The 24,276-nt window shown below is 37.8% G+C and overlaps 2 protein-coding genes across 10 annotated transcripts in view; one reads left to right on the forward strand and one right to left on the reverse strand.

Moving 5' to 3' along the window:
- Positions 1 to 24,276, forward strand: part of RPL7L1 (ribosomal protein L7 like 1) — a 304,157-nt gene that overhangs the window by 273,205 nt on the left and 6,676 nt on the right. The gene's annotated exons all lie outside the window — the stretch shown is intronic.
- The window catches only part of PRDM5 (PR/SET domain 5), a 112,885-nt gene that overhangs the window by 63,098 nt on the left and 25,511 nt on the right, over positions 1 to 24,276 (reverse strand). For 5 of the 9 annotated variants that reach the window (XR_011337297.1, XR_011337296.1, XM_069855190.1 and 2 more), the window contains exons 7-14: positions 24,142 to 24,263; positions 21,755 to 21,834; positions 16,210 to 16,294; positions 14,781 to 14,938; positions 10,484 to 10,570; positions 8,975 to 9,068; positions 4,715 to 4,875; positions 2,396 to 2,489 (exon numbers count right to left, since the gene is read on the reverse strand). Coding sequence is in view for 5 of the 9 variants with exons in the window: in XM_069855190.1 (XP_069711291.1) it covers positions 2,396 to 2,489; positions 4,715 to 4,875; positions 8,975 to 9,068; positions 10,484 to 10,570; positions 14,781 to 14,938; positions 16,210 to 16,294; positions 21,755 to 21,834; positions 24,142 to 24,263 (881 nt within the window). In the remaining 4 variants the exon portion in view is untranslated. Of the gene's footprint in view, positions 1 to 2,395; positions 2,490 to 4,714; positions 4,876 to 8,974; positions 9,069 to 10,483; positions 10,576 to 14,780; positions 14,939 to 16,209; positions 16,295 to 21,754; positions 21,835 to 24,141; positions 24,264 to 24,276 lie in introns of all 9 variants that reach the window. The other 4 variants (XR_011337298.1, XM_069855191.1, XM_069855187.1 and 1 more) reach the window with 2 other exon arrangements.

Genomic DNA, 24,276 nt, shown 5'->3' on the forward strand with positions numbered 1-24,276 from the left:
GTGGCTACAAATTTTGCAAGGCTCTATAGTCAAGGTTAGAGGTCTCTGGTGTGTGGTTTCACGAAATCCACCTCAGCCTACCTCCTAAATTTAGGAAAGGCTCCTCGAGAGAGCTGCAATATTAAATGTAACTGGTAGCAACACGCGTGAAAAGTATTTTCACTCAGACAGCTATAAAGCCTTTTCCCAAGAGCTATCTGCACTACCAACTTGAAAAACTAGAGCCTACTCTGTGCACCTGATATATAACATCAAGAGCACACAGAAAAAAATTCCTAAAGTTTAAGCAGAGGGCCTATTGAAATAAATAAAAAACAAGAGCACTGCACTAGTAAAGGCAATAAAGAAGACCTGTCTGCAAAAAATATTGGAACATGAATCTAGAGACCTTAATGACGAGTTAGAGTAACATTTTGTTATTCCTTTAAGCATTGTAAAAGTCTTAATTTTCATGGAAGTCTACTATGCCAAAACATCAGAAAATTAAAGGGTAAGGTAGTTCCTCATGGGATGCCAAGTGAAGGTAAAGAAATACTCTTAATTATAAAAGCAAAATAACTTCATGCAAAACAGTAACACAAATTAGAAATTGAGGCAGTCATATTCCAGAAGCCTGGAGTCACGTGCTGAGTGACTATTGAGTTGCTCTCTTTTACTCCCATCTACTTAAAGTGCAGCCCAGGTGGTTAAGTGGCTGGTCCTTCCAAAAGGCACAGTCCCCAAGGGTTCTATAGATCCTCATACCACATGCTCTATGAGCAATGAGGGTTTTCCCCCCCTTCCTCTTCTCTGCACTTTCGAAAAAAATGGAAGGGAAACCTGCAGCTTAGAGGACAGAACATGGAAGAGGTGAAATTGTACAGGAAGGACTTGAAAAGGAGTTGATGAGGTGGAGCTGTACAAGAAAGAACAAGAACAAAGAGATGAGGAATGGACAGAATTGCTGCATTGTGATTCTGAGTCTTGCCAGCTTTGCCCAGCAGTGTTTTTGGTCTCTGTGATTATACAGTATACATGATCTACCAGAGAAGAATGCATATACAGAGGATTGTATGTATATGTTTTCATACAGTTACTGTGAGGGATAATAAATGTTCCAAACATGGAATTTAGTAATGAATAAGACCTAAAGATAAAAGTCAGTTTTAGTCTTTTATCCTGATTATAGGGCCAAGATAAAAATTTGCTAGTGCCTATATGAGTCAAATCTGAGAATCACAACAGCAGAAGAATCAAGAAGTAGGAAAACCTTTAATCTTTATAGGTGGTCTTGATATATTGACGTGATCAAGACTTTTCCAAATGTAGTAAGAAGCTAAATGATTAAAAATCAATTCTATCATCTCCCTGCGAACCAAATTTGCTTATGTGCAGCAAATGGAATGTCATAGGAAGGTTATTTGTTAACTGATCCTTTGACTGCCAAAGGCAAATCTACACCACTTCATGTTGGAAACAAAATACCACAAAGAAACCCTCTTCACTTGCCTGTCGCTTATTTGAAATGAAAATATAAGCTCACAAAATGAAACCAATCAACTTAGAATCATAGAATCACCAGGTTGGAAAAGATCTCTTGGATCATAGAGTCCAACCATTCCTATCAACCACTAAACCATGTCCCTGAGCACTTCATCTACCTGTCTTTTAAACACCTCCAGCGAAGATGACTCAAGCAACCCCCAGGCAGCCTCTGCCAGTGCCCAATGACACTTTCCGTGAAAAATGTCATTCTGGTGTCCAGCCTGAACCTCCCCTGGAGAAGCTTGAGGCCATTCCCCCTTGTCCTGTCCCCTGTCACTTGGCAGAAGAGGCCAGCACCCTCCTCTCTACAATCTCCTTTCATGTAGTTGTAGAGAGCAACAAGGTCACCCCTCAGCCTCCTCTTCTCATGGCAACATGACTAATTTAGTATCAGTGTGTTTAAAGAAGCATATATAAAATGCAAAAGGAAAGCAATAATGCAACCTGAGTAGCAAGATAAAATTAATTACAGATCCAGGAAATACTAGGAGACTGGCACAATGAGTCCAACGTTGCAACAGAAAATAAAGTTTGAGTTAAAGCCTATTCAAGGCAGAACATTCTAATTTGGGTAACACACAGGCTGTGATAAGGTCAGAAGTTATACTAACATGTGATCAGAGTTTCAAAACACCTTAGCAGCCATGGAGGTGATTAAACTCATAATGTATAAAAATTTATACATCTATACATAATTACAGAATCTGCTTTTACACATTAAGTTGGTAAAATGTCTGAAAAATATGCTGTTAGGCCTATCTGTAAATTTGCGTTATCGTTTGTAGAAAAATTGCAGACATACTTACAAATACCTTGTTTTATATATATATTCAGAAAGTCTTCTCCGTTCATTACAACAAACACACTGTACCTGTATGGCTGCGAATATGAACTCTCAGTGTTCCATTGCTTGCAAACTTCTGTCCACAATACGGGCAAATCTTCTCTTTTTCTCCTGTGTGAGTCTACATGGGATGGAAAAGAGACTAATGAAAGCCTCAGCACAGCTTTAAAAAAAAGGGAAATACGGAATATTTTAACTATACTGACATTGACCACTATTATCTCCAGTGCGTATTTTATACCACCTCATCAGGCAAAAATTCTAAGGATTAGCAACAGCTGTGCTTTCAATTTTCTTCTTCACATTCTACACAACTCTCATTGTTAATAGCAATATAAACTGGCTTTTCAGTTTCTAAGTTTACTATTTCTTAAGTAGTTGCTATTAAAAATGCCTACTTCACTTCAGTGTATTCTTGCAGTCATGAAAATAAAACACCTATTCTTCAGTTTGATATCTGTGATAGTGGTTTCTAAATCAGCAAACAATAATATGGTGACCTAATAAAATTAATCTTCATAAATGGTTCTGTTTTTAAAAGCTTATGATTTCACAGAATTTAATTACATTATGAAAAGTAGTGGAAAGAATTTACCTAACTTAGCATAACTTTTCCTACTGAAAACTTGAAGAGAGCTTTAAATGTTTCTAAGCAGATTCATGCACATGGTTTGGCTTGTATGAATGAAAAAGAGCCATCAGCTCATCTGAAATACAATAGAGAGCAATCCTTCTAAGGACGCATTCTCAGTTATTTCAGTCAACACACACTGCATACCAGGTCCTATACAGTTGGTAATAAATGCTAGAATAGGACTGCATTTAGAGAACCAATCACGAGAAGTAAATCGTAATTGTCACCAACAAAAAAATCATACACTGATATTGTCTTTTGAAATCAACCTTTTAAGCCTGGAGCACCTTGCTGACAGAAGACTATTTACTTCAAAACAGAAAAAAAAAAAATCACGAAGACTTTCATCTGACCTGTGTGGTCACAGCAAGATCACCTTGAAGCACATTACCTACATAGGTTCTCATTGTTTTTCACATTGCACTTCCAATGCCCAATTCTGAACTGAAGATTTATCGAACTGCTGCATAAAACTTTTCCTTATAACTGTGACTGCTCTTTTAGAGTACAATTTTGGATTATTTTGCTCATAAAGTTAACTTAAACGGGATAGGAGAGTTTAACACATTAAATTATATGTACAGCTGACTATTTGGGTTTCAAGTTCAGCACACAACACTCTTCAGATAGGGAAATTGCTTCTTATTTTTATGAAAGACATTGAACTGCTGTAAAATCCTTCATTATATTATAAAAGCCTAATCTCACATACCATATATCATGCTGCAGCTCAAGGAAGAGTAAATGAGATGGCATTTCAATAGTAGACAGACTTACATAGCTTTCATTCTCTGACACGAGTGATATGAATGTTAAAGCTCTCTTGATTAGGACAACGTTCTTTAGATCTCACTTATCTCTCTAAGAGCAACATTAGGAGATAGGAGACACACAGCTATGAATTCATTCCAAACAACAAAAAAAACCCAAAGGATGTCTGGGAGCAATACATTACAACTACGAGGCTCACAAACATACAGAGTCCTAGACTGACAGCAGCACAAAGCAATAGTAATGTCAAAGAAACAATAGGGATCAATGATAAAATAGTAGCTGCTTCCCATTAAAGCACAAATGTGTATGCCATTTTTAATGTGAAACCGGAAGTCATACTGAATTTTTAGAACGGAATCTGAAGAACAGAAGTTTAAAAGTTTATGCAGAGCTCATCAATGATTCCAGGTAATATTTTATATGTTTGGATCTTATGATTCATCTTGGCAAGACCCTTCACAAAAAATTTAATCCAAAACCAATGTATCAGTATTATAGGCTAGGTCTGTTACTCAAGCGATTAAAGAAATAGATAATCATGAAAAGGATTGTGCCTGAAAAGCAGTCTGATTTTCCAAACAAACCAGTTCACCTCATGAAAGATACACCTTCCTAAAGTCTTGCTCCCCAAGAATACAGTCAGAAACCAATTACAAGTTTATTTTGTATCCTCTTTACTTTTGAGTTCCTCAGACCAATATATTCAAGCTTAGAAAACAGATGTGCTTCAATACCCCTTATTCTAAAAGTAATAGAGAGAGGAATAGTATCTTAGAATATAAATTCCCCTCTTTCACAGGCTCAACAATAACTGAACATGATGCACCATCACAGCTTTCTACTGAAAAGTGAGAATGCAGAAGCAGCTGGGGATTTCATGTTTAGTCACAACTTTAAGGACACAGAAGGAATGAATATGATAGAATTGTTCTACTCACTTTTTTATGGCTTTTCAGGACTGAGGGTGTCACAAAAGCTTTGTCACAGAGATCACACTTGTACTTCTTATGTCCATCATGAACAACTTGAATATGAACATTTAACGTGTCCTTTCTTTTGAAAGTAGCATCACAGTGATCACATTTGAAGGTCCTCTCACCTTATAAAGAGAAAAACAAGGTTTAAAGATACTAGATCTTTGTGGAAATACAGTAGTGCTTATTTCAGAAAAATCAATAAAGGCAACAAAGACAAACGAAAAGCTGGGTTCTCAGAACAGAAAGAAATATCACATCAGGTAAAAATGTCACTGGGAAATTAAGAAAGTAGAAAGTAGTCATCACAACAACATAGCCAGAAATGCGAGATCAAACTCTACAGCCAAAGGTGAAATGCCAGGCAGTGGAAAATGCCTTCCAGAGAAAGGGAGCGCAGGTAACATCAGCCCCTCCAGTAACAGACTCTTTATGGTAAGAAGCAAAAAGATAGGACAGGCTTTGTCTTTTGAAACTGAAATGGTAAAAGACATCTTCCTGAATTTAAAAGGGTTCTCAAAACAAGAATACTTGCTTTGAGTAATCCCTCTCATTCAAGGCAGACAAACTTGTATGACAGATGAAAACTTCTAAGTGTTACAGGAGTATCATTACTCAACCTGAGGGGACATGGCTGAATCTGTGGCAGGGACCAGGTTAATACTGCTAATAGTTTTGAAATTCAATTCCTTACCCAAGAGAGGGGAAGAGACATTGTATTCTGAAAAACTGCAAGCATCTTTTAAAAGGGAAAAAGATGTGATTCTCAGAGAAACTATTACAGCGCACTTAATCACTACTGTGAAGGAAGAACAGAATGTTCTCTCCTATTTGCTAACTTCTTGATTCAATTTACAAGTTACACATCTGCAATGTAGCATTCATTCAGAAATTCACAGTCTAAACTGGAAATCAGGTGCCCGTGTCACAAAAAAAACTTTACAGGCAGCTACATCACAAAGACAGATCGTTATAGTACAAGGACTCCACTAATGTTTTTGGACAGAGGTCTGACTGCAGCCTCCTGATCCATATGAATAATGTGGAACTGTATAAGCACAAGCTACTTTTCCCGGTAGCGATAACACACATGTAGAGGTACCCTTATTTCCTTGTTACAGCTCACTAAAGCCTGAAATTATCCCAGCCTTGGTCCCAGTGCAAAGGCCAATATGAATGGCAATTCATTTCAGTACACTGCATGTTAAAGCCCAGTGATGCTACACATCGAGGCACAAACTTTATTATATATTATACATGTAACACATATAAGTGAAACTTATCAATACAGTGGTGCCTCAAGTACCCACAGACATTCCAAGCCCTAGATAACTTGTTTCTCTCCCCCATAAATCAACCATAACTGTCCCCCTCCCTCATTCTCTGTCGCTTTGGAAAAAAAAGCAGTTTTGTCTTGGACAACGCAAGCAGAACATGCTAAAAGGTATTAGAATGCAAGTTGTCTTACCCCAAAATACTTTCAGTGTAGCTATTTGGAAAAATTTTCAAGGTCACCAGGGATGCAATTTTACACGCTGTTATGAGGAGGATTAACACTCATAGGGCTTCTAACTGTTCTGTGAATCACTCCAGTGCTCATTTTGGGAACTTAAGACTCCACTGCTAACAAAGTGAAGTCATTACTATTTTTACTCAAGTAACATGCATTTTTCTACTGCTTCGACATAGGAAAAAAATATTCAAGCAATTTCTTTTAAAAGTTACTTCTTACTAGATCTAGGATTCATGGATTATTTTTTTCTAGACAGTCATCCATTGCTTTTGGTTTCATTGACTTCAGCTCTTGAAACCCCTGAATGACTGAAACTTTTTCAGAGTATCTGACACGAAACTACCATATCAATATCCTTAAATGCCTTCCAAGATGGAAACACAGCACTGACATAATACATACTACAGTGCTTTCCCCAAGAAACACACAACACAACGTGTCTTCCGTGGGACTAGCTTTATCTACTCCACTGATGTACTCTCCTTACAACAAAACAAGGTAGTGAAAATCAGGGCTATCTGTGCTTTACTAGAAATGAGCAAATCTTCAGTGCCCACTTCTGCTGGCCCCTGTAGAAGGAGCCAATCAATATTCCTCTTACTAAGAAACATTCTGCATGAACAGGTTGCCCAGGGATGTTGTGGATGGCCCATCCCTGGAGGTGTTGAAGGCCAGGCTGGATGGGGCTTGGAGCAACTCAATCCAGTGGGAGATGTTGGAACTGGATGATCTTCAGGGTCCCTTCCAACCCAAACCATTCTATGATTCTATGAAGGTTATTACTTTGGAACATATTAAAAGGATAATATCCTTCTCAACAAATGCAATCCTGTTCAGTGCATGTTTCCACAGTTCTAGACAACTGAATGATGCAAATGAAAATGCTTAGAGTTTCTTGTTCTTGTTCGCCAGGTCTCTTATGGTCTCATGAGCCACCTCAGCCAAGTATGAGGTACCAAACACTTAAGCCTCATACATCCTTTCTAAGCCCTGCAGCTGAGGATAAAGGGTTAGCTCCAGCATTACCAATGACATAATGAGAACACAGATACTAAAAGTATTCATCAGCAGCATGCCAAAGAAAAAGCTTGTTTGACTCTCAGAAGACAAGTTATGTTTACACAGCCAGAACCTGCGAGAAAAAAAAAAGGTTGGACTTCTTTTGTTTTAAGTTATTCATTAGACTTATTCGATCTTGAATTTTGAAAGCTATATCCATGACGTCTTTTCACATTTCAAGTTAGGAACACCTGAGAAATGAGTTTATTAAATATCAGTTTTTCCAGTTAATTAAGTTTGTAAAATAAAATTGAGAGTCATTCTCTACCATCCTTTAGAAGCCCCTGCTTCTAAAGAAACAAGAGGACACTGAATTTAAAAGAATACACAACGTATGCTGAACTTCAATTTTTCCTACATGTTTCAAGCCTCGCAAATAATTTTTTTCTTTTCTACAGCACAGAACAGTCAAGTCAGCTAAATACATCAAGAGATTCTATTTCGCACCTTTATTCATTGCAACAGGTATATTCCAGTGCTATGAGAGGAATGACCAACCAGCTCTAGCAGGACAATGTCTGCAACTCTGAGTTGAAGGAAGACTGACAACGTCTGTGCCACCATAGTCCAGTCTGATATATTTAATATCTGCGTAACTAGTGGTGGTTCAGGAACAGCTAAACCTGCCACAAATTACAAGTCTATCTCAAAGACCTCAAATTACCTGAGCTCCCATCCTCTTGAAAAAGAAGTCAAAGAACATGTTTTTAGAGACATCTTTACCAAGGCATACAATTCCACATACTGCAGTTTACTGCTCTTGGTTATCCTGCAAATGCTTAGTTTATTAGAATACACAGGGTTTTAATGTGCCCCTCTCCATTTTTTACATTTAAAATGGGAAACAGATTTTACAATAGCTGATGTTTTGTGAAATTGCAGAAGATATGAAAGATAATTGTAAAAGAACAAACTAAACACACCAGTCTAACAATTCATCTAACAGAAACAGTGATACAATGGATAAAATAAAAAAAAAAGAAAGCTTTGGGGTTTTTTTTAATTCTACCAATGTAAATATTCCTCAAATCAAAGCACTGTCTTCTAAACTACAAGGATTTTGGACCGTGAATATTTTCTCGAATCTGAATTGCTGACATTCACATGGTTGAATGATATTTGAGGGCTCTGTAAATATTAAAGATGGAGAAAATTCCACCAAAAATAAATCTTTACACAGTCAGTTAAAAAGCAGTACAAAATGCCAAGAACAAGTATTCCTCTGGGCTGCTAGTTCTACACCAGAGGCAGGAAACATTAGCCTGGACTGGCACAGGAGAGAGCATCTCAGTTTCAAGCTCTAAACCGGATTACCTACAAAAGCTGAGTAAAGCCACCAAGCTATCTCTGCTTTTATTTCTACTTTCTTAAAATGGAGGTAACACTACCACACTTAATGCAGAAATTTCTTGTCATTCGTCCTCAAATCATTGCTAGGTTTTCTACAGTGTATTTGGATTTGCATTTAAGTGCATTTAAAGGCACGGTTTGAATGTGGCTCTGTATTTTCTACCTCCCTGAGGTTAGCGTTGAATCTTAATACCAATTTAACACTGCAAGTTGCATATTAGAGCAAGGTGTCATATGACTGCTTTTCTCAGTCAAATGTGAGAACAGAGGAAGTTCTTTTTCCTCTTTGACTTAACACTTACTGTTATGGATTAGCAGATGTCTTTGCAGAGAGAATGGGGTTCGGAACAAAGCCTTGCATTCCTCACACTGGAATGGTCTCTCTTCAGAATGGGTCTGCAGATGAAAGACAACATGTCAGAGGAAAGGCTCAGGGAAACCAGTTAGTTGTCACTACAGTAATTACAGCTAATTTTCTAGACTGGCTTCAGGAGGGATATCATAGCAATTTGAAACATCAGGGGATGAAGAATTAAACCAATAATTCTGCCATTATCCAGAATCCTGAAAGTCAGCATAGCAGCTGCCTAATAAACATACCTCCCCAGTCCTCAAAAGTGTTACATGAGGCATGTATGTAAAACAAAACCAAAAATATACAATAACCAGGAAAAAAACCAAGCTCAGTTGCATCACTTCATCAGAACTAGCACTAGCCTTAAGTACTTACTAGTATGAATAAATGCCTTAAAATTAAACACACGTAAACAAATCCCTTTTTCTCTGTTAATTTTGGCGGCAAAAGTGATGTGATTATTCCAAGGAAATAACTAAAATTTAGCAATGGAAATTTCTCAAGTCATGAGATTGGTCTTACACATGCTTGTTTCGGCTTCTTGTATCAAAAGAAAAATAAAGAAAAAAAAAAAATAATAGAAAATAGAAATTAAAAAGCCCCATGGAAGTATCATTACCAAGATTTTTGCTTAATGTAGAAAAATTCAATATAGCTTAGAAACAGCCTCAAAGCCATTAAAAAAAAAAATAAAAGGCTAAGCTTAGATGAATCTCAAACTGCAGAGCTGCTGAAGCAGGTTTCATTTCTGGACCTTAGGGAACACCCAGCTTCATTCTACTTTTGTAAATTCCAAAACACTTTACCTGTTTCCTGGTGTCATTAAAAGCTGCCTCAATGTAAATGGCAAACTAATCCACACAATTTATCTACCCAATTCCCTAGTATTTTTGCAAAGGAGAGTATCAGCGTCTAAACAAGGACCTTAAGTGGAAGATGCAGTGCTAAGAGGAAAAGGGTATGGACAGTGTATGTTCTGTAATATGCATGAAATCAGGTGAATTGAGGTAACTTTGTAAATTAAGGGTAAAAATTAGTGGTGTATACATTTATATAAACTATTTCTGCTATTTATAGTTATCCCTTAAACCATGCAGAATAAAAAGGGGACTGTGAGGAGTCAATATCATTATTTAGATGTAGACTTAGGACCTTGAACCTTGATTGACTTAAACACAAATGTCCTCTTCCATACACAGCTGTACCAAAATATTACAGTACCTGCAAAGGTAGACCAGAGGCTTTGGATTCAAAGTCAGTTCTTTGACCTCAGCCTATGCCACTTAAAGCAAAAAGGCAACTGGAACCCATCAAATGTTACATAAAATCCGCTGAACATTTCAGCGCAGCTTCTATAGGTTTATATCCCAGTTTGCATTAGTTGACACCTGCTTGGCAGTCTCAGCAGTCAGGCCAAGGATTGACAGGACATGAAGAGACTGAACTACCTTCTCACCTCAACAGGGGGTTCCTCCAGAACAGGGTTGAGACTTAGTGACGAGACACTGTGGGGAAGCTCGCAGTGCTGCTGTCTGTGCTGTACCTGTTCTGTGGATAAATAGAAGGGTTCAGTCTCTAGGGCTGTCAATCTGGCACCTTTCACGAGCGCAAAATTCATGTTGTTTATTTAAAAAAATGCCTTGTTTTACAGCAATCACCACTTGAGTGATAGTTCTGAAGAGCAGCAATTTGTACATAATTATTTTTTAGCACCTCCTCAACAGTTCTCCTAGTCTTTTGATCAAAATATAATACTCATCTCCATGCCTTAACTGTGCTGCAAAGAAAAACACTTAACCCACGTGCAGGGTACACAAAACATCTGCCTCTTGTGAATGGTCCAGAAACAAGCTAGGTCTATCAAAAAGAGCCATGCATATCTTAATAAGGAGAGGTATCCCCCCCAAGCAAGCACATTAGAACTAGTACTGTCCTTTTATGTCCTGCTAACAGGTTCCAGATCAGAGACGGCTCCTCATCAGTAAGAGCAGAGGACAGCCATATGATCAAAGCAACTGAGGATGGACTCTTACAGACTATTTCACAGAAGCTGTTCCTACCATAGCATTTGCGGAGGCTTAAACCCACCCCAAGGCTACTTATTCCCAACAGAGAAACTGAGGGAATACAGATCTTTCAATTCATTATGCTCTCCAGGAGCACATAACCCTGGATTAACAATAAACCCCTTCAAATCCTGTGTCTGCTGACCTATTTCTACTCACTGTCATATCCTCATATTTTTTTTCTGAACCCATCCTGTATGCAGAGCAACAAAAGAGCAGATGGAACAAAACCTTAGCTTTCTCCTCTGTGGAAGTAATCTGCATGACATGGCACAGAACATGAACCTTCCTCCAACCTAAAGTGGACAAAATGTGACTACGTTTGCTGTAGCACAAGCCAGTACTAACTCATTCCTTAATTTCAGATACTATTCTCTTCCTTTGTCACAAAAATGGAACCATATTCTTGTACAATCACTTAGTCACACAGTCTGAGCTTTTTCAAAAGACACCTGAGGTAATTCTTCATCGCATCGCCCTTCCCTGTGCTAACACCTCCAAGGAGGTGACAAAGCAAGATTGTACATGCACTTATGCAGAGCACCACAGTACTCATACGTAGAAACAGCACGTCAGAGGCACCACAGGAAGAGCAAGAACTCCTGCCTATAGCTGTAAGGTGCAGTGAGCCCTAAGTTAGGGTTCACACCACAGCGCTCCACAGAACAGAGCAGATCTACTTTTAGCAACTCCACTAAAAGTAGTGAACTCCACAGTGAAATCCTGTGAAATATGAACACCTAATCTCTTCCTGCACCTTTGAAATGACTCAACATTCACCTGCATTTGAAAGACATTTCAAAACACATGTTGTGGGAGCCATTTTTACTCAGATACTTCCAACACAAAATCAGATTAAATAACCCCCATAAAGGAATCACAGAAACAACAGGAACAATTTTTCATCTAAAACACAAAAGAAGAATTGAAAGACAAAATACATAGATGTACCCAGTTTCTTATTATAAACAGCGTGTAGCTGTGATATAAAACCCAAAGAGGTTTCTTAAGCGTGTTGTTATCAAATTTGAAAAAATACTTTCAGTTAAATGCTGCTCATTTAAATGCTTTTAAATATTTTACCCATCATTCCTACTGCAGGTTTCTAAGCTCCCTGCTCCTAGCACAGTAACTGCACCCTGGAACTCAAAAAAGCATTGTGAAATTATTCAGAGTCCAACTTTTCTCCTGTAAAAGGAAAAGGAATCTAGGAGCATGTCTTAAAGGAGTGTACACCTAAAAAGTAATTTAAAAAAATGAGCTAAAAACACATAGAAATATAATATACAATAAAGGTTTAAATCACTACTACTCTATCAATGTTCCTGTGAATAAGCAAAACAATCATCATTCTCTTGCCCTAGGAGTACTGCACCCTCTTAAGATCACAGAATTATTGAATGGTTTGGGTTGGAAGGGAACCTTAAAGATCATCCAGTTACAACCTCCCTGCCATGGGCAGAGACACCTTCCACCAGACCAGACTGCTCAAGGCCCATCCAACCTGGCCTTCAACACCTCCACGGATAGGACATCTACAGCTTCCTTGGGCAATCTGTGCCAGGTCCTCATCACCCTCATCATGAAAAGTTTCTCCCTAATGTCTCATCTAAACCTTCCTCCTTCCAACTGAAAGCCATTCCTCCTCATCCTATCACTCTATGACCTTTTAAGGAGCCCCTCCCCAGCTTTCCTGCAGACCCTTCAGGTACTTGGAAAGCTGCTGCTCTAGGGTTTCCCCAGAGCCTTCTCTTCTCTGGGCTGAACAACCCCAACTCTCTCAGCCTGTCCTCAGAGCAGAGCTGTGCCAGCCCTCAGATCATCTTCGTGGCTTCCTCAAGAGCTGTTCCAGCATTTCCATATCCTTCTTACATTGGGTATTCCAGAACTGGACACAGGACTCCAGCTGGGGTCTCACGTGAACAGAGCAGAGGGGGAAAATCATTTCCCTCAACCAGATGGCCGCTTAAAACTTATTCTGATACCCCAAACTACAACATCCTTGACTTACACCTTACAATTGGTTTTGTGTATATAAATCCATACTCCCCTCTGTTATCCACTACCTCCCCCTGTTCACATTGTCTACTCAATGTGTAAAAAAGCACTTCAAGACATCTCTGTCAGTCTCCTGTCTCTCACGCTCATCTCTCCACTTAGCAAGTGAAATTAGAGCCCTAGATGTGAATGGGTGAATATTCACAACTCTTTGGGTAGACTTTATGTAAACACAAGAATAATTTTCTTACATTATAGGGCAGGGCTAATTTCCAGCCAGTACTATGTGCAAACAGGTTCAAGAAATAAATATCCCAATACACTTTAAGGAATTCTGTCAAAATGAGGTACTCGCTAAATCTAAATTTTAGTATTTTTCCCATTAAGTGGAGCCTCTAGTCCTTGTTTGTGCCAGTGGCACTGCTGTTTTAAACACAGAATTGGGTCAAAGTGTTCAGGCATTCATACTTAATCCTGAAGTCTGCATTCACCCCAAACTCCCTACCAGTTTTCAACTGCAAATTAACATAAGGAAACGTGTAACAAGTATTCGTTTAAGATATAGATGTAGCTTTCCAGGTAGTACTTTAGATTTTTTCCATAAAACATAGCCAATTTGTGAGATTCTGCCCCGTTTTCTTAATAAAGTCTAAAACATAAGATGCAATCACAGGATAAATGGGAGCTAATCTCATCCTTCAGTGGGCTTTCTGTTTTAGGCAGTCATCACTTCATCCTGCAAGAGGCATTATTACTACTTTTACATGATTTATGGCTGAAAGGGCAAGAGATGGTGCAAAGATCCTGTGCCAAATTCCCAGATGGTATATAATCTAAGACAAACTGTGAAAGACTTGTAAGTATGGAAGTATCGGTTTCATCAAAAAGGGGAAAGAAAGGAGTAGTATTTAAAAAATGTAAAGGGAAAAAAAAATGTAAAAAAGAGCAAAAGCTTCCAAATACTGGCCACAAAACCAGACAGGTAATCCTTCTTTCTTTTTTTTGGGGGGGGGGGGGGGCTTTTTCCTCCTTTCTTTTTTACAGTCTTGTCATTCTGAAACCACAGTTATGGCCATAGCCTTGCCATTAAGAACGTAACCCCAGGTTAAAAATAATTTCAGGCATCATAGAAATTAGACCAAGCAGTTTTGAGCTTAAACCAACAGAAGCGGAGCATCCCTTCATGATCCTATTTTTCAGTTAATGTTTCTTCTGATGCCGTTTTAATGTGTGAATACTACCCAATGCAAATCCAGTATAGTTTGAAAGCATCGGCTGCTAAGTCCAACAATGACTGCAATGGGACTACACTTAGTTTGATTTAAATAGTGTATTTAAAAAAAAAAAAAGAAGAAGACATTTTAGATCATTTATATTTTTAACCTGACAACCTAATATTAAAAAACACACAACAAAAAAAACCCTGAAAAGTCAAAATGGGGATTTATTTGACAATTTTAACTGAGCAATGGTGATTTCCTTCTGCTTCTTTCACTTGCCTTTTAACTAGTATTCATTTAGTATTTTGAGATTTTGAATATAACAAAGAACACTAATAAATACATTCTCCAGTACTTTAATCCCATGTTTATAAGCACGCTAGAGCTTAATGATGAACCACTTAAAATAAAAAAAATCTGCAAATCTGAGGCTGTCAGACCGGTAAACAACAACAGCAGAGTGCTTTACCTTCTTGTGATTCTTGTAAACATTTCTGTGGGCAAATCCCTTTCCACAGAGCTTGCATTTATAAGGTTTATCTTCACTGTGTATTATTTTGTGTGCAGTCACTTGATCAAGTCGTTTGAAGGACTTATTGCAAACCTCGCAGGTGTAGGGGCGTTTTTCTGCAGAAAATGAGTGGGGGACATTTAATCTCCTGTTTATACAGGGGAGAAGATGAAAGGCAGAGACAGTCATCTCCTCAGAGAGATTTTTTGCAATTAAGTCAACCCAATTAAAACTAAACCAATTAGAAAGACATCTAATGCCCTTTATGTTAGACAGTTAAGTCACTTCACAAAAGATGAGCCATGGTGTATCTCAAGAAATTGGCACATTCTTTGCAATAATCATTGCTAAAACTAAATGCTGATTAATTAGCTTAAATCAAAAGAGAATGACTTCAAAGAAGAAAACTCCGTTTCCAGATTACAAATGTGAAAGAGGGCATGACAGTTTAAATGTTTTAAAACTTAATTAACAATATACATATAAGCCTCCAAAACCAAAAGTTCCTATACAAAAAGCCTTTATGTTTGACTGGTGACTGCAACTTAACTACACTAATGCTCATCCAAAAGTGTCAAAAGAAAGCTAGGATCCTCTGATATATAGATGGTGTTACAAGCAATGAGCTTTTGGTGCACACTGATACCAAGAAAATAGTTCAATGATAAGCCTGTGCAGCTATAAAATCCTGCATTTTTTAAATGCTAAGATATTTGACAGAATAATATTTTTATTTCCATTGTGTTGGTTAACAATTCTAATCACTGGTGAAAGACAGAAACACTAGATTGCAGTGATAAGAAATCCTGCCAGAGCCAATTTGTGTCGTACTCCCAAACCTAGGAACAAGCCACTCCCTGCTCACAGTGACCTGTTCTGGCAGGAGAAAGGCACAAGAAAACATATGTGTGTGCTGTATGAAACGGCATGGAGAATGAGCTGCCTTCCTCTGACTGGAAACTATATGCACGAGCCCACTAATATATATATACATATATGAATGAATATTTCCCTTTCTATCACAGTTCTCTGACAGCATGACCCAGCTCCCATCCTCTTCTTGTCAACGTGAAATTTCAACCACGGGTTCTTCACCTCCTCCATAAGCCAAGTAGCAGCCTTTTGCCCCATCCCAGCTAACTGACATCATCCACCCCGGCTACCGTGAAAAAATAGACTGATAAAGCAGCAAAAGGAAGACAACTGTAGCATTACACTTGGATTTTTGAAAGGCTTAGAAAGGATAGCTTAGATGGTTTCCTGGGAACCTGAGACTTGCTTGAACAGCTCAGGACATCACAGAATCAATCAAGCCTTCTATAAGAAACTAATTCAGGCAAAATTCAATATAGGTCATACATAAGTTTGTGTTATTTTTGTGCATTACCTGAATGAGTTATCATATGGCGTTTTAGCTGGTTAGCTGAAATAAATTTCTTGTCACATTCCTGACATTCAAAGATCTCATGGACCTGCAAAATGAGTGTTTAATATCAATTAAATGTCTCCAATAAGATCACAGATCTTACATATACAGGCTATTGCTTAAACGTTAGCTATAAAATTAGTCATGAATATTCTGTGATTTTCCCCTTGCTAGGCCCTTGGTGAACAACAGTATCGCCCAAAAAATAAACATGCGTAACTGAAAACAAGAAAAAAATCACAAACTATATTTAGAAACACAGGTTATTCAAATTTGCAAGATCAGATTCATTTAAAATATCATTACTACGAAGGCATTGCAAAAAAAGATGAGGAATTCCTTTTCTGAATGTTTTGTTCTAATTAATAAGACAAGTAAGAGTAACACAGGAACTACTCCCTAACCACTCTAAGAATTTTAAAATCAAGTGCTATCAAATTCTTTCAGGATCATTTCTCTTAAAAGCTATTAGAGGCAAGGCAGTGGAGAGGCAGCAGCATCTCAAACTGCAAATGCAGCGAGCATTAGCAGGATTTTCAACATCACAGCACCTGACATCATCAGGGACTATAAGTTGGAAAAACAGAAGAGACAGTTGAGAGCTGCAACTTCTGAAACACAATTAAAAAAAGATTGTGTGTTAGAGTCCCCCAAAATCACAAACCATACACAGTTCTCCACCTGTCAAATTACCATTAACCCTCTGCTCTGTGTTACATTTGCCACCAGCAGCCTCCCCCCAGCCAAGTTACAGTGCAACTGAGCACACATTTCAGTTTTTTGGAACTGCAGCCTTAGACAGCAAAGCTTCCGGGCTGAGATCACACTTCATAAAGCTTTTTTTGGAGAACTCTATAGACTTTCTGCAGGAGAATCTAGCAGCTAAAAATAACAAATATTATCGGTTCAACACAATACTCTAATGAAAAACATTTGTGGACAGCACAGTAAAGAAGTTCTACTAAGACTTCCTCTTCAAACAAACAAAAACAACTCCAGCGAGATTCTCCATAAGTGTTCTGTCTTACCATGTTCTTATGTTGCTACTCACAAACCAACTTCAGAGCAAATTAAATGTTTTAATAAACTAAAAAGTGGTTCTGCCATTTCTTGCCATCTCTGCAAACTTGTACACTTTGGACAGTGATGCTGATGAAATGCCCAGGCAGAATCAGGTGGTAAGCTCAAAAACAGATCTTTAATTCTAAATATTCTGTTTATCCAGTTTAATTTCAGATTAAGTTCTCTTACAAGAACACACAATCTACTACTCTGCCATCTCCCAAAATATCTATGTTTTCATTTAGATAGCTGACTGAAGTTTACATAATTCTGCTATCAAATGCTATCAGAATCCGTTCCAAAAAGATTATTTGAAGCAACTTGTACGGCATTCTTAAGCACAGTATTTAAAACATCAGACTTAACAGTCTAACATAATACAACATCATGAGGCTACTCCTCAAATGTGTTCAATTTTGGGCCCCTCACTACAGGAAAGACACTGAGCTGCTGGAGTATGTCCAGAGAAGAGCAACACAGGTGGTGATGGGGCTGGAGAACAAGTCTTATGAGGAGCAGCTGAGGGAACTGGAGTTGTTTAGCCTGGAAAAGAGGAGGCTGAGGCCTTATCAATGTCTACAACTACCTGAAAGAGATTGTAGAGAGGTGGGTGTTGATCTCTTTGCCCAAGTGCTACATGACAGAATGAGAGGGAATGGCCTCAAGCTGCACTAGAGATGGTTCAGATTGGACATTAGGAAAAAATTCTTCACCGAAAGGGTTCTCGGGCAATGGAAAATGCTGCCCAGGGAGGCGGCTGAGTCACCATCCCTGGAAGTGTTTAATAGGCGGGTAGATTAAGTGCTTAGGGATATGATTTAGCAGTGGACAGGTACAGTTGGACTTGATGACCTCAGAAGTCTTTTCCAACACAGTGATTCTATGATCAGAACCCAGACTGTGCTTTAGCACTATACAAATATCCGATTTTAGCTTATAAGCATAGTTTAACAAACAGTCTCATTGAATAAATTTGCATCAAACCAGCAACTTCTATGCATGTGCATTAAAAAGCTACAGCTATTAAATATATATTCTATAGCTGATACTCTTTAATCGCTTCTTTACAAGAGAATCAGACACAGACTTGTGTACACGTGTGTTAAGTAGCTGTAGCTATCAAGCACACATCCTATCCTACAACTGGCACTATTTAATCAGTTCTTTAGAAAAGTGCACAATTACAGGGTAAAACAACAGTAATAAAATACAGCAGATATTTTTACATATAATGATACTCAAACAGATTTTCATGTTAAGAAAACTTGCCAAGTAACACATTCTGTGAGTATACAGGCTGTAATACCACAGACAAGTGCTCATGCAATGATTTATGTGTATAACAACATTAGTCTCATTAGGGGGCTGTAACAACTATCAACATAAACCTCTGTTATACTAAAGTCAGAACGTACTTACAGTTGTTTCATAGGCATTTGAAGAGCTACCCCTCCAGATAACTTCCTAAGTGCTACACAAAACAGCAAGCATCTGAACAAGATTAACATGCTCAGATAAATACGCTCCGTGACTTACAGGACTGACCAGCTCAAAATCTTCAGGAGGTCTAGGGAAAAGCAAGATGCCATTCAAAATAGTTTTAGGGGTGAAATTGAGCTAAAACTTTCAAGATACAAGTAACCCATGATAAGTTTTTCCAAAAAGTAATCTGAACTTCAATCTACCACTCCAAGAACTGGGTGAGACTCAGTCTGTTGGAAGACAGTGCTCAGAGAGAGCGAGGATGTAAGAACACTGCATTCAAATGGAATTATTAAATTATTTTAAAGTGATGTTTAAAATCTGGTTTCCTTTACCTTTTTATGGCTTTCATAGCAATTGCGAAAATTAAAGACTGCACCATAGAACAAAACACTGCCCAGTGTTGGAAAAAAAGTGCAGAAAAAGAAACCCAAGACAGTGACATTTGGTACTGGGAGGGAAAAAACGGCAGGGGAGTGTGGTAGGAACCACAGACGATGTTTAGGAAGAAATTTTCTCACCATAATTTTGAGGGAGGTCCAGCTCTACAACAAAGACAGTTAAGAAAGAATCACAATGCTTAGAAAGAATCAAAGATTTTTCACAATGAGACTGATGTTGCTCATAGAGAGCAATGGCATTCTAAGATGCACCAAAAGACATTCTCTGTATTAAACAAACACAGGACAAGCATTCCACTACACTTGGCACCTCCAAGGGCTCAACTAAGCATCACTGCAGTATGGGCTGCTGACTTCAATAAGCATACAGGTGAAAAATAGAGCAAGAAAATGTTTACTAAAAGAAAAACTAGTTTGGAAAAACAGATGCATGATGAAAGTTTGAGATAACTGTCTGTACAGCCTAGGAATTGCAAATGGAGTTCGTAAGAACTCTGCAATATGCTAATTTTTGTAAAGAACAGTGGTGAATTTTTCTTGGCATTCTCTCAGAGAAGACAAAGAGCAATTACCTCAATTTGCAGTAAAGAAGAAAATTTAGGTAGGACTTCAGAAGGAACAAACATCGGTTTAATGAACACATTCAAAAAGCTGAAAATCAGAATACAGAGAGACATCCGTGGAGGTGGTAGAATTTTCCTCAGTGGAACTCTTCAGGAGATGAGACAGCACATATCTAAGATGGTCTAGGTACATGCTTAATCCACTCAAGAAAACAGAATGAGATTAAAAAAAAACCCTCAGGTTTCCCTCAGACCTACATTTCCTTGAATCTATGGAGATGAACAAAAATAAAAACAAAACCAAAAAAATCCCAAAAAATGTGCCACAAAAAATTAGCATTGTATGAGGAATAGACTGGAAAACAAGAACATACAACTGAAGGATGGACGATGATGACAGCAAAGTTTAATTGTGCCTGGCTAAGAAAGGCCTTACCTTCAGACATTCAAGGCACAAGCAATCTGCAAGACACACAAAGCTAAAAGTGTGTTTAAAACAAAGATCACATGAAAGCTACAGATCTGAACAACAGTTTCTTCAGAGAGTAAACAGATCTCAACCTCTCCTGTATCCACCCTCTTTTTCTCTTTTCTCTCTTGCTGTTGTTTACGCTCATTTTCTGTTATCATCTATACTTTACCATTCTATTCTCTACTTCTATTTCTTTACATTGATAGGGAAAGGGTGAAGAAAAAAAGAACTTGTTTCACTTATGTTCTTCTGGGTTTTATTGCCTGTCCAAGCAAAGTAATTCAAGCAAACAGAAGCAAGCAAACATGCAACCTCCTTCACTATCTGATGCAGGTGTAAGAATCTGGAATACCTATTTTCTGGGTGTCTTATAAGAGGAGCCAATCAAGAAAAGGAAATAATTTTATGCACAAAATCTTCATGGTGATACTTTAGATGAGTAAGTGCTCAACTGACCTCCCATTGATGCTATGGGAAAAGCTTGCTAGTGTGTGCCAGTATCTACACAGAATTACAGCTACTGAAACAAAACAATTTAATGAAATGGACATGCTAACCAACATTTTGCGTTTTTAGGGCCACCACAAGGTGCACCAACATGTAAAAATTGTAATTACATGTGGCAAGGCATACCACAATTTGGTCTGAGAAATAACAAAGTATAGCCCCGTTAGAAAAGAAACATGGGGGATATTAATACAAGCAAGGAGAAAAACAAAATAAGAAGGGGGAGGCCTGGCATTTCCTTTGCAACAACATATTTTAATTGATATCATCTATATCCTGAATGGATTCAGGTTATAACCAGGGCATTATTAAAGACTTATGGTTAATCTGATGAACAGCACAATGTAGCTTTTTGTAAAAACAGAATCTCTTAGGGTTTAGTGATTTATCAAATTAATCTTGCAGGGACTTCCTTTGGGTATAACGGATTAGAGTCTCATATTCATGGTCCATATGCATTTCTATATGAACCCCCTTATTTCCAATACATGCTCTGCAAACTCTTAACCCCTCCTGTTCCAGTTAAATGCATAAACAAAAGACACTAAAAATTCGGGTTTGATGAAGAAATTTTGTGTAATTAAATTTCAAATAACAACCTTTTACTGGTTTGTCACAAAGTAATAAGAAAAATTGATTGTATTTTGCACAAAAACTGAAGGCTTAAGAACCTATTTTATAGTCTGCATGTATCCTATCATTACATAACATTTTTACATTTAGTCTCATGTTTAAGAGCATTGAAGAACAGCAGGTAACTTTGACTTCACGTTAGAATGCATAAATGATACAAGCACAAACATCTCTGTATTTGTAAAAAGATGGATTAAAACTTTAGGTAGATTTTTGGTTTAACCAATTGTGATTACAAAAATAAATATCCACAATAAAATACATTGGTTTTGAAAGCATGAAACAGATTACCCAGAGGTTTGCATTACAGCTGCTTTCAAGTGACCCAAGCAACACAGTCTCAGTGAAGTCAAAGCCTGCTGAGGGTTACCCTTTATCTTACTGACCTTTCGATGCTCTTGGAGATTTGTTGCTGAGGAACATTTCTTGTTGCACACTGAACACATCAGCTTCTTCCTAGAATTTCCTGAAACAGAAACAAAATACCACCAACCTCTTAAATAGGAAGTGCTAAGAAAAAAGCTAAATATTTCCACTGAGTGTCTGACTTTTCACAGGTCATTTGACTGACATAAGATTTTTACGTTTGTATCCATCTTCAAAGTGTTGCATATCAGGAATTCTCTGTGGGTGTCCAACAAATCAGTTACTGATGGAATGCAAAGCAAGAAAACTAGAAGAATGAAGAAAAAAATCTTCAAGTAGATGTTATCACGAATTGCCAACCCAATATTAAGAGCATAATTCACAACTAAGAACAATTCTCTTCATAACTAAACAACTGATTAATTCCTGAAGTCAATATAGCAGTGCAGCAGTGACAAAAAGGACTCCCAATTGATGTCAAAACCATCATTTCCTATTTTTCGGGGTTTTTTTCAGAAAGTAGTAAGCATTATACTATATGAAATGATATATCTTTAATGGTCTTTAACTGACAAGGCAAGGAAACTGTATTGGCACTGGATTATGAATTCTCAGACGTAAATTACAAAACAAGCTACGGGTGAGCTACCAGATATATTTTCCTTCCCTTTCACAGTTGCTTTAATAAGTGACAGAGCATTTAATCTGGTTTATCTATTTTTTACCTTTTGAAATTTATTTTAGTAAACCTCAAAACTAATTTATTACAAGACAGAGCCACCACAAACTTAATTCTGTGTTTACATTTACATGCCCATGCAAGATATATCCTAGCTTATGTAAAAAAATGTTCATATTACAGAGAACTCCATAAAGAATGGACACAGAACAAAAGTGGAGAGAAGTACTGCCTAGTCAAGCACAGAGGAATTATGGATAATAAATGAACTCATAAAATGGCTTCCAGCTCAATTTTTCAGACTGTCAGTATCCTGTGTCTTTCCTGCTCTTGCTGTCCTAAAAAATCCATATTATCTTGGCTCTTCATATTGTAATGTAGCCTGTCAATCAACTGGTTCAATACTTAAATTTGTAGTATTAAAAAGTGCTTAATCTCATACATGCATTTGCTGTTATAAAACTTGTGATAACTAATTATATACACTGATACACACATAAATACAAGAATACACTTAGTACTTCAACTTACAAGAACATTAATGAGACCTTTCCAGAGGAGAGAAAGGTGCTAGTGAATACCTCTAAATAGCTTTGCATAACAGGCAACACAACAATCCTTCCCCTAACTCCAGGTAACACAAGGCAGGAAGGAACTCTAGAAGCATCGCTCAACAGTAGTCTGCACTGACACTGGTTGTGATTTCTATGAAACCCAAGTGCTAAAAGAAAGAAACCTGCTCATTGTACAGGCAGAGTAAGAATCCCCTCTCCAGGCATTTGCTCTCAGTCACATCATGAGTGATCATTCAAGAAAACTGCAGAATTTGTATACCAGTACATAACTGTCCCAAGCTAAGCCTAAACACAACAATGCTCATGGAGTGGGGGGAAATAAAAAAATCTTACAGATACTGAAAAAGGAGATAATCTTTTATAAGAATGGTTGTGGAATTGTTTCAGTCTGCCATAAGAGTTTGGCAGAAGAAAGATTTCATGTAATGAAAATCTTACAAAGCATCTCATTGCTGTCATCATCAGCTAAAGACTGTTTTCTTTGGACTCGGGTATTCTGCTGTCTCCACACACACTGATCTTCCATTGACACTGAGAGAGGACATGCAGAGAAAGCAGAATGCCAGAATTGAGATCTGCATTGTGGGCCCAAGAGCAGTATTTTGCCCTTTCATTAAAAAAGAGTGAAGTCTGATTGAAAACTATTGATTGAAAGCACACAGACCTAAAAAGCCAAACAGGACTAGTGGATTGACTGGTCTGGCTTCAGCACAACAGAGGCTATAGAATTTTATGCAACACTTATCAAGCCTAATTATTTGTGAAGCATGGTTTTCATAAAGACGTCCCATTGCATTCTGAAAAAAAGTGAAAGATCAAGAACTTGCCACTTCCTGCACCATTTTGAGCCAGTGGTTGATCTTCCTCCCCCCTGAAGTGTTTTGCTTTATCTATTATTTGCCCAGTTTAAACTTGCCCAGATTCCTATTACATTTTCTGCAGTAGACTAAGGATTCACTGGGTACACAGCAATTTCTCTCTGGGGGAGGAGAAATTGTTACCCTTGCTACTAGTTACTTCTTAATTTTCATTTCGATACAAATGAACCCATTAAAAAAGGCAGCCAAAGACAATGTTTACTCTTATTCCTAAATATAAGGCTAGGAACGTGTTAGAGGTTCTTTTTTTCCAAAGAAACATTAAATTTTCTTACCGCTATGAACATTTTCTTTATGCTTTTTCAGGGCATCCTTACTCTTGAACCTCTTCCCGCAGCTATCTGCCTTGCATATGAATCTGGCATCCCCTCTGCATGCCTCTTTGTGCTGTTCATAACTATATGGGATAA

The sequence above is a fragment of the Phaenicophaeus curvirostris genome, chromosome 4, assembly GCF_032191515.1.
Source record: "Phaenicophaeus curvirostris isolate KB17595 chromosome 4, BPBGC_Pcur_1.0, whole genome shotgun sequence".
Classification (NCBI taxonomy): Eukaryota; Metazoa; Chordata; class Aves; order Cuculiformes; family Cuculidae; genus Phaenicophaeus; species Phaenicophaeus curvirostris.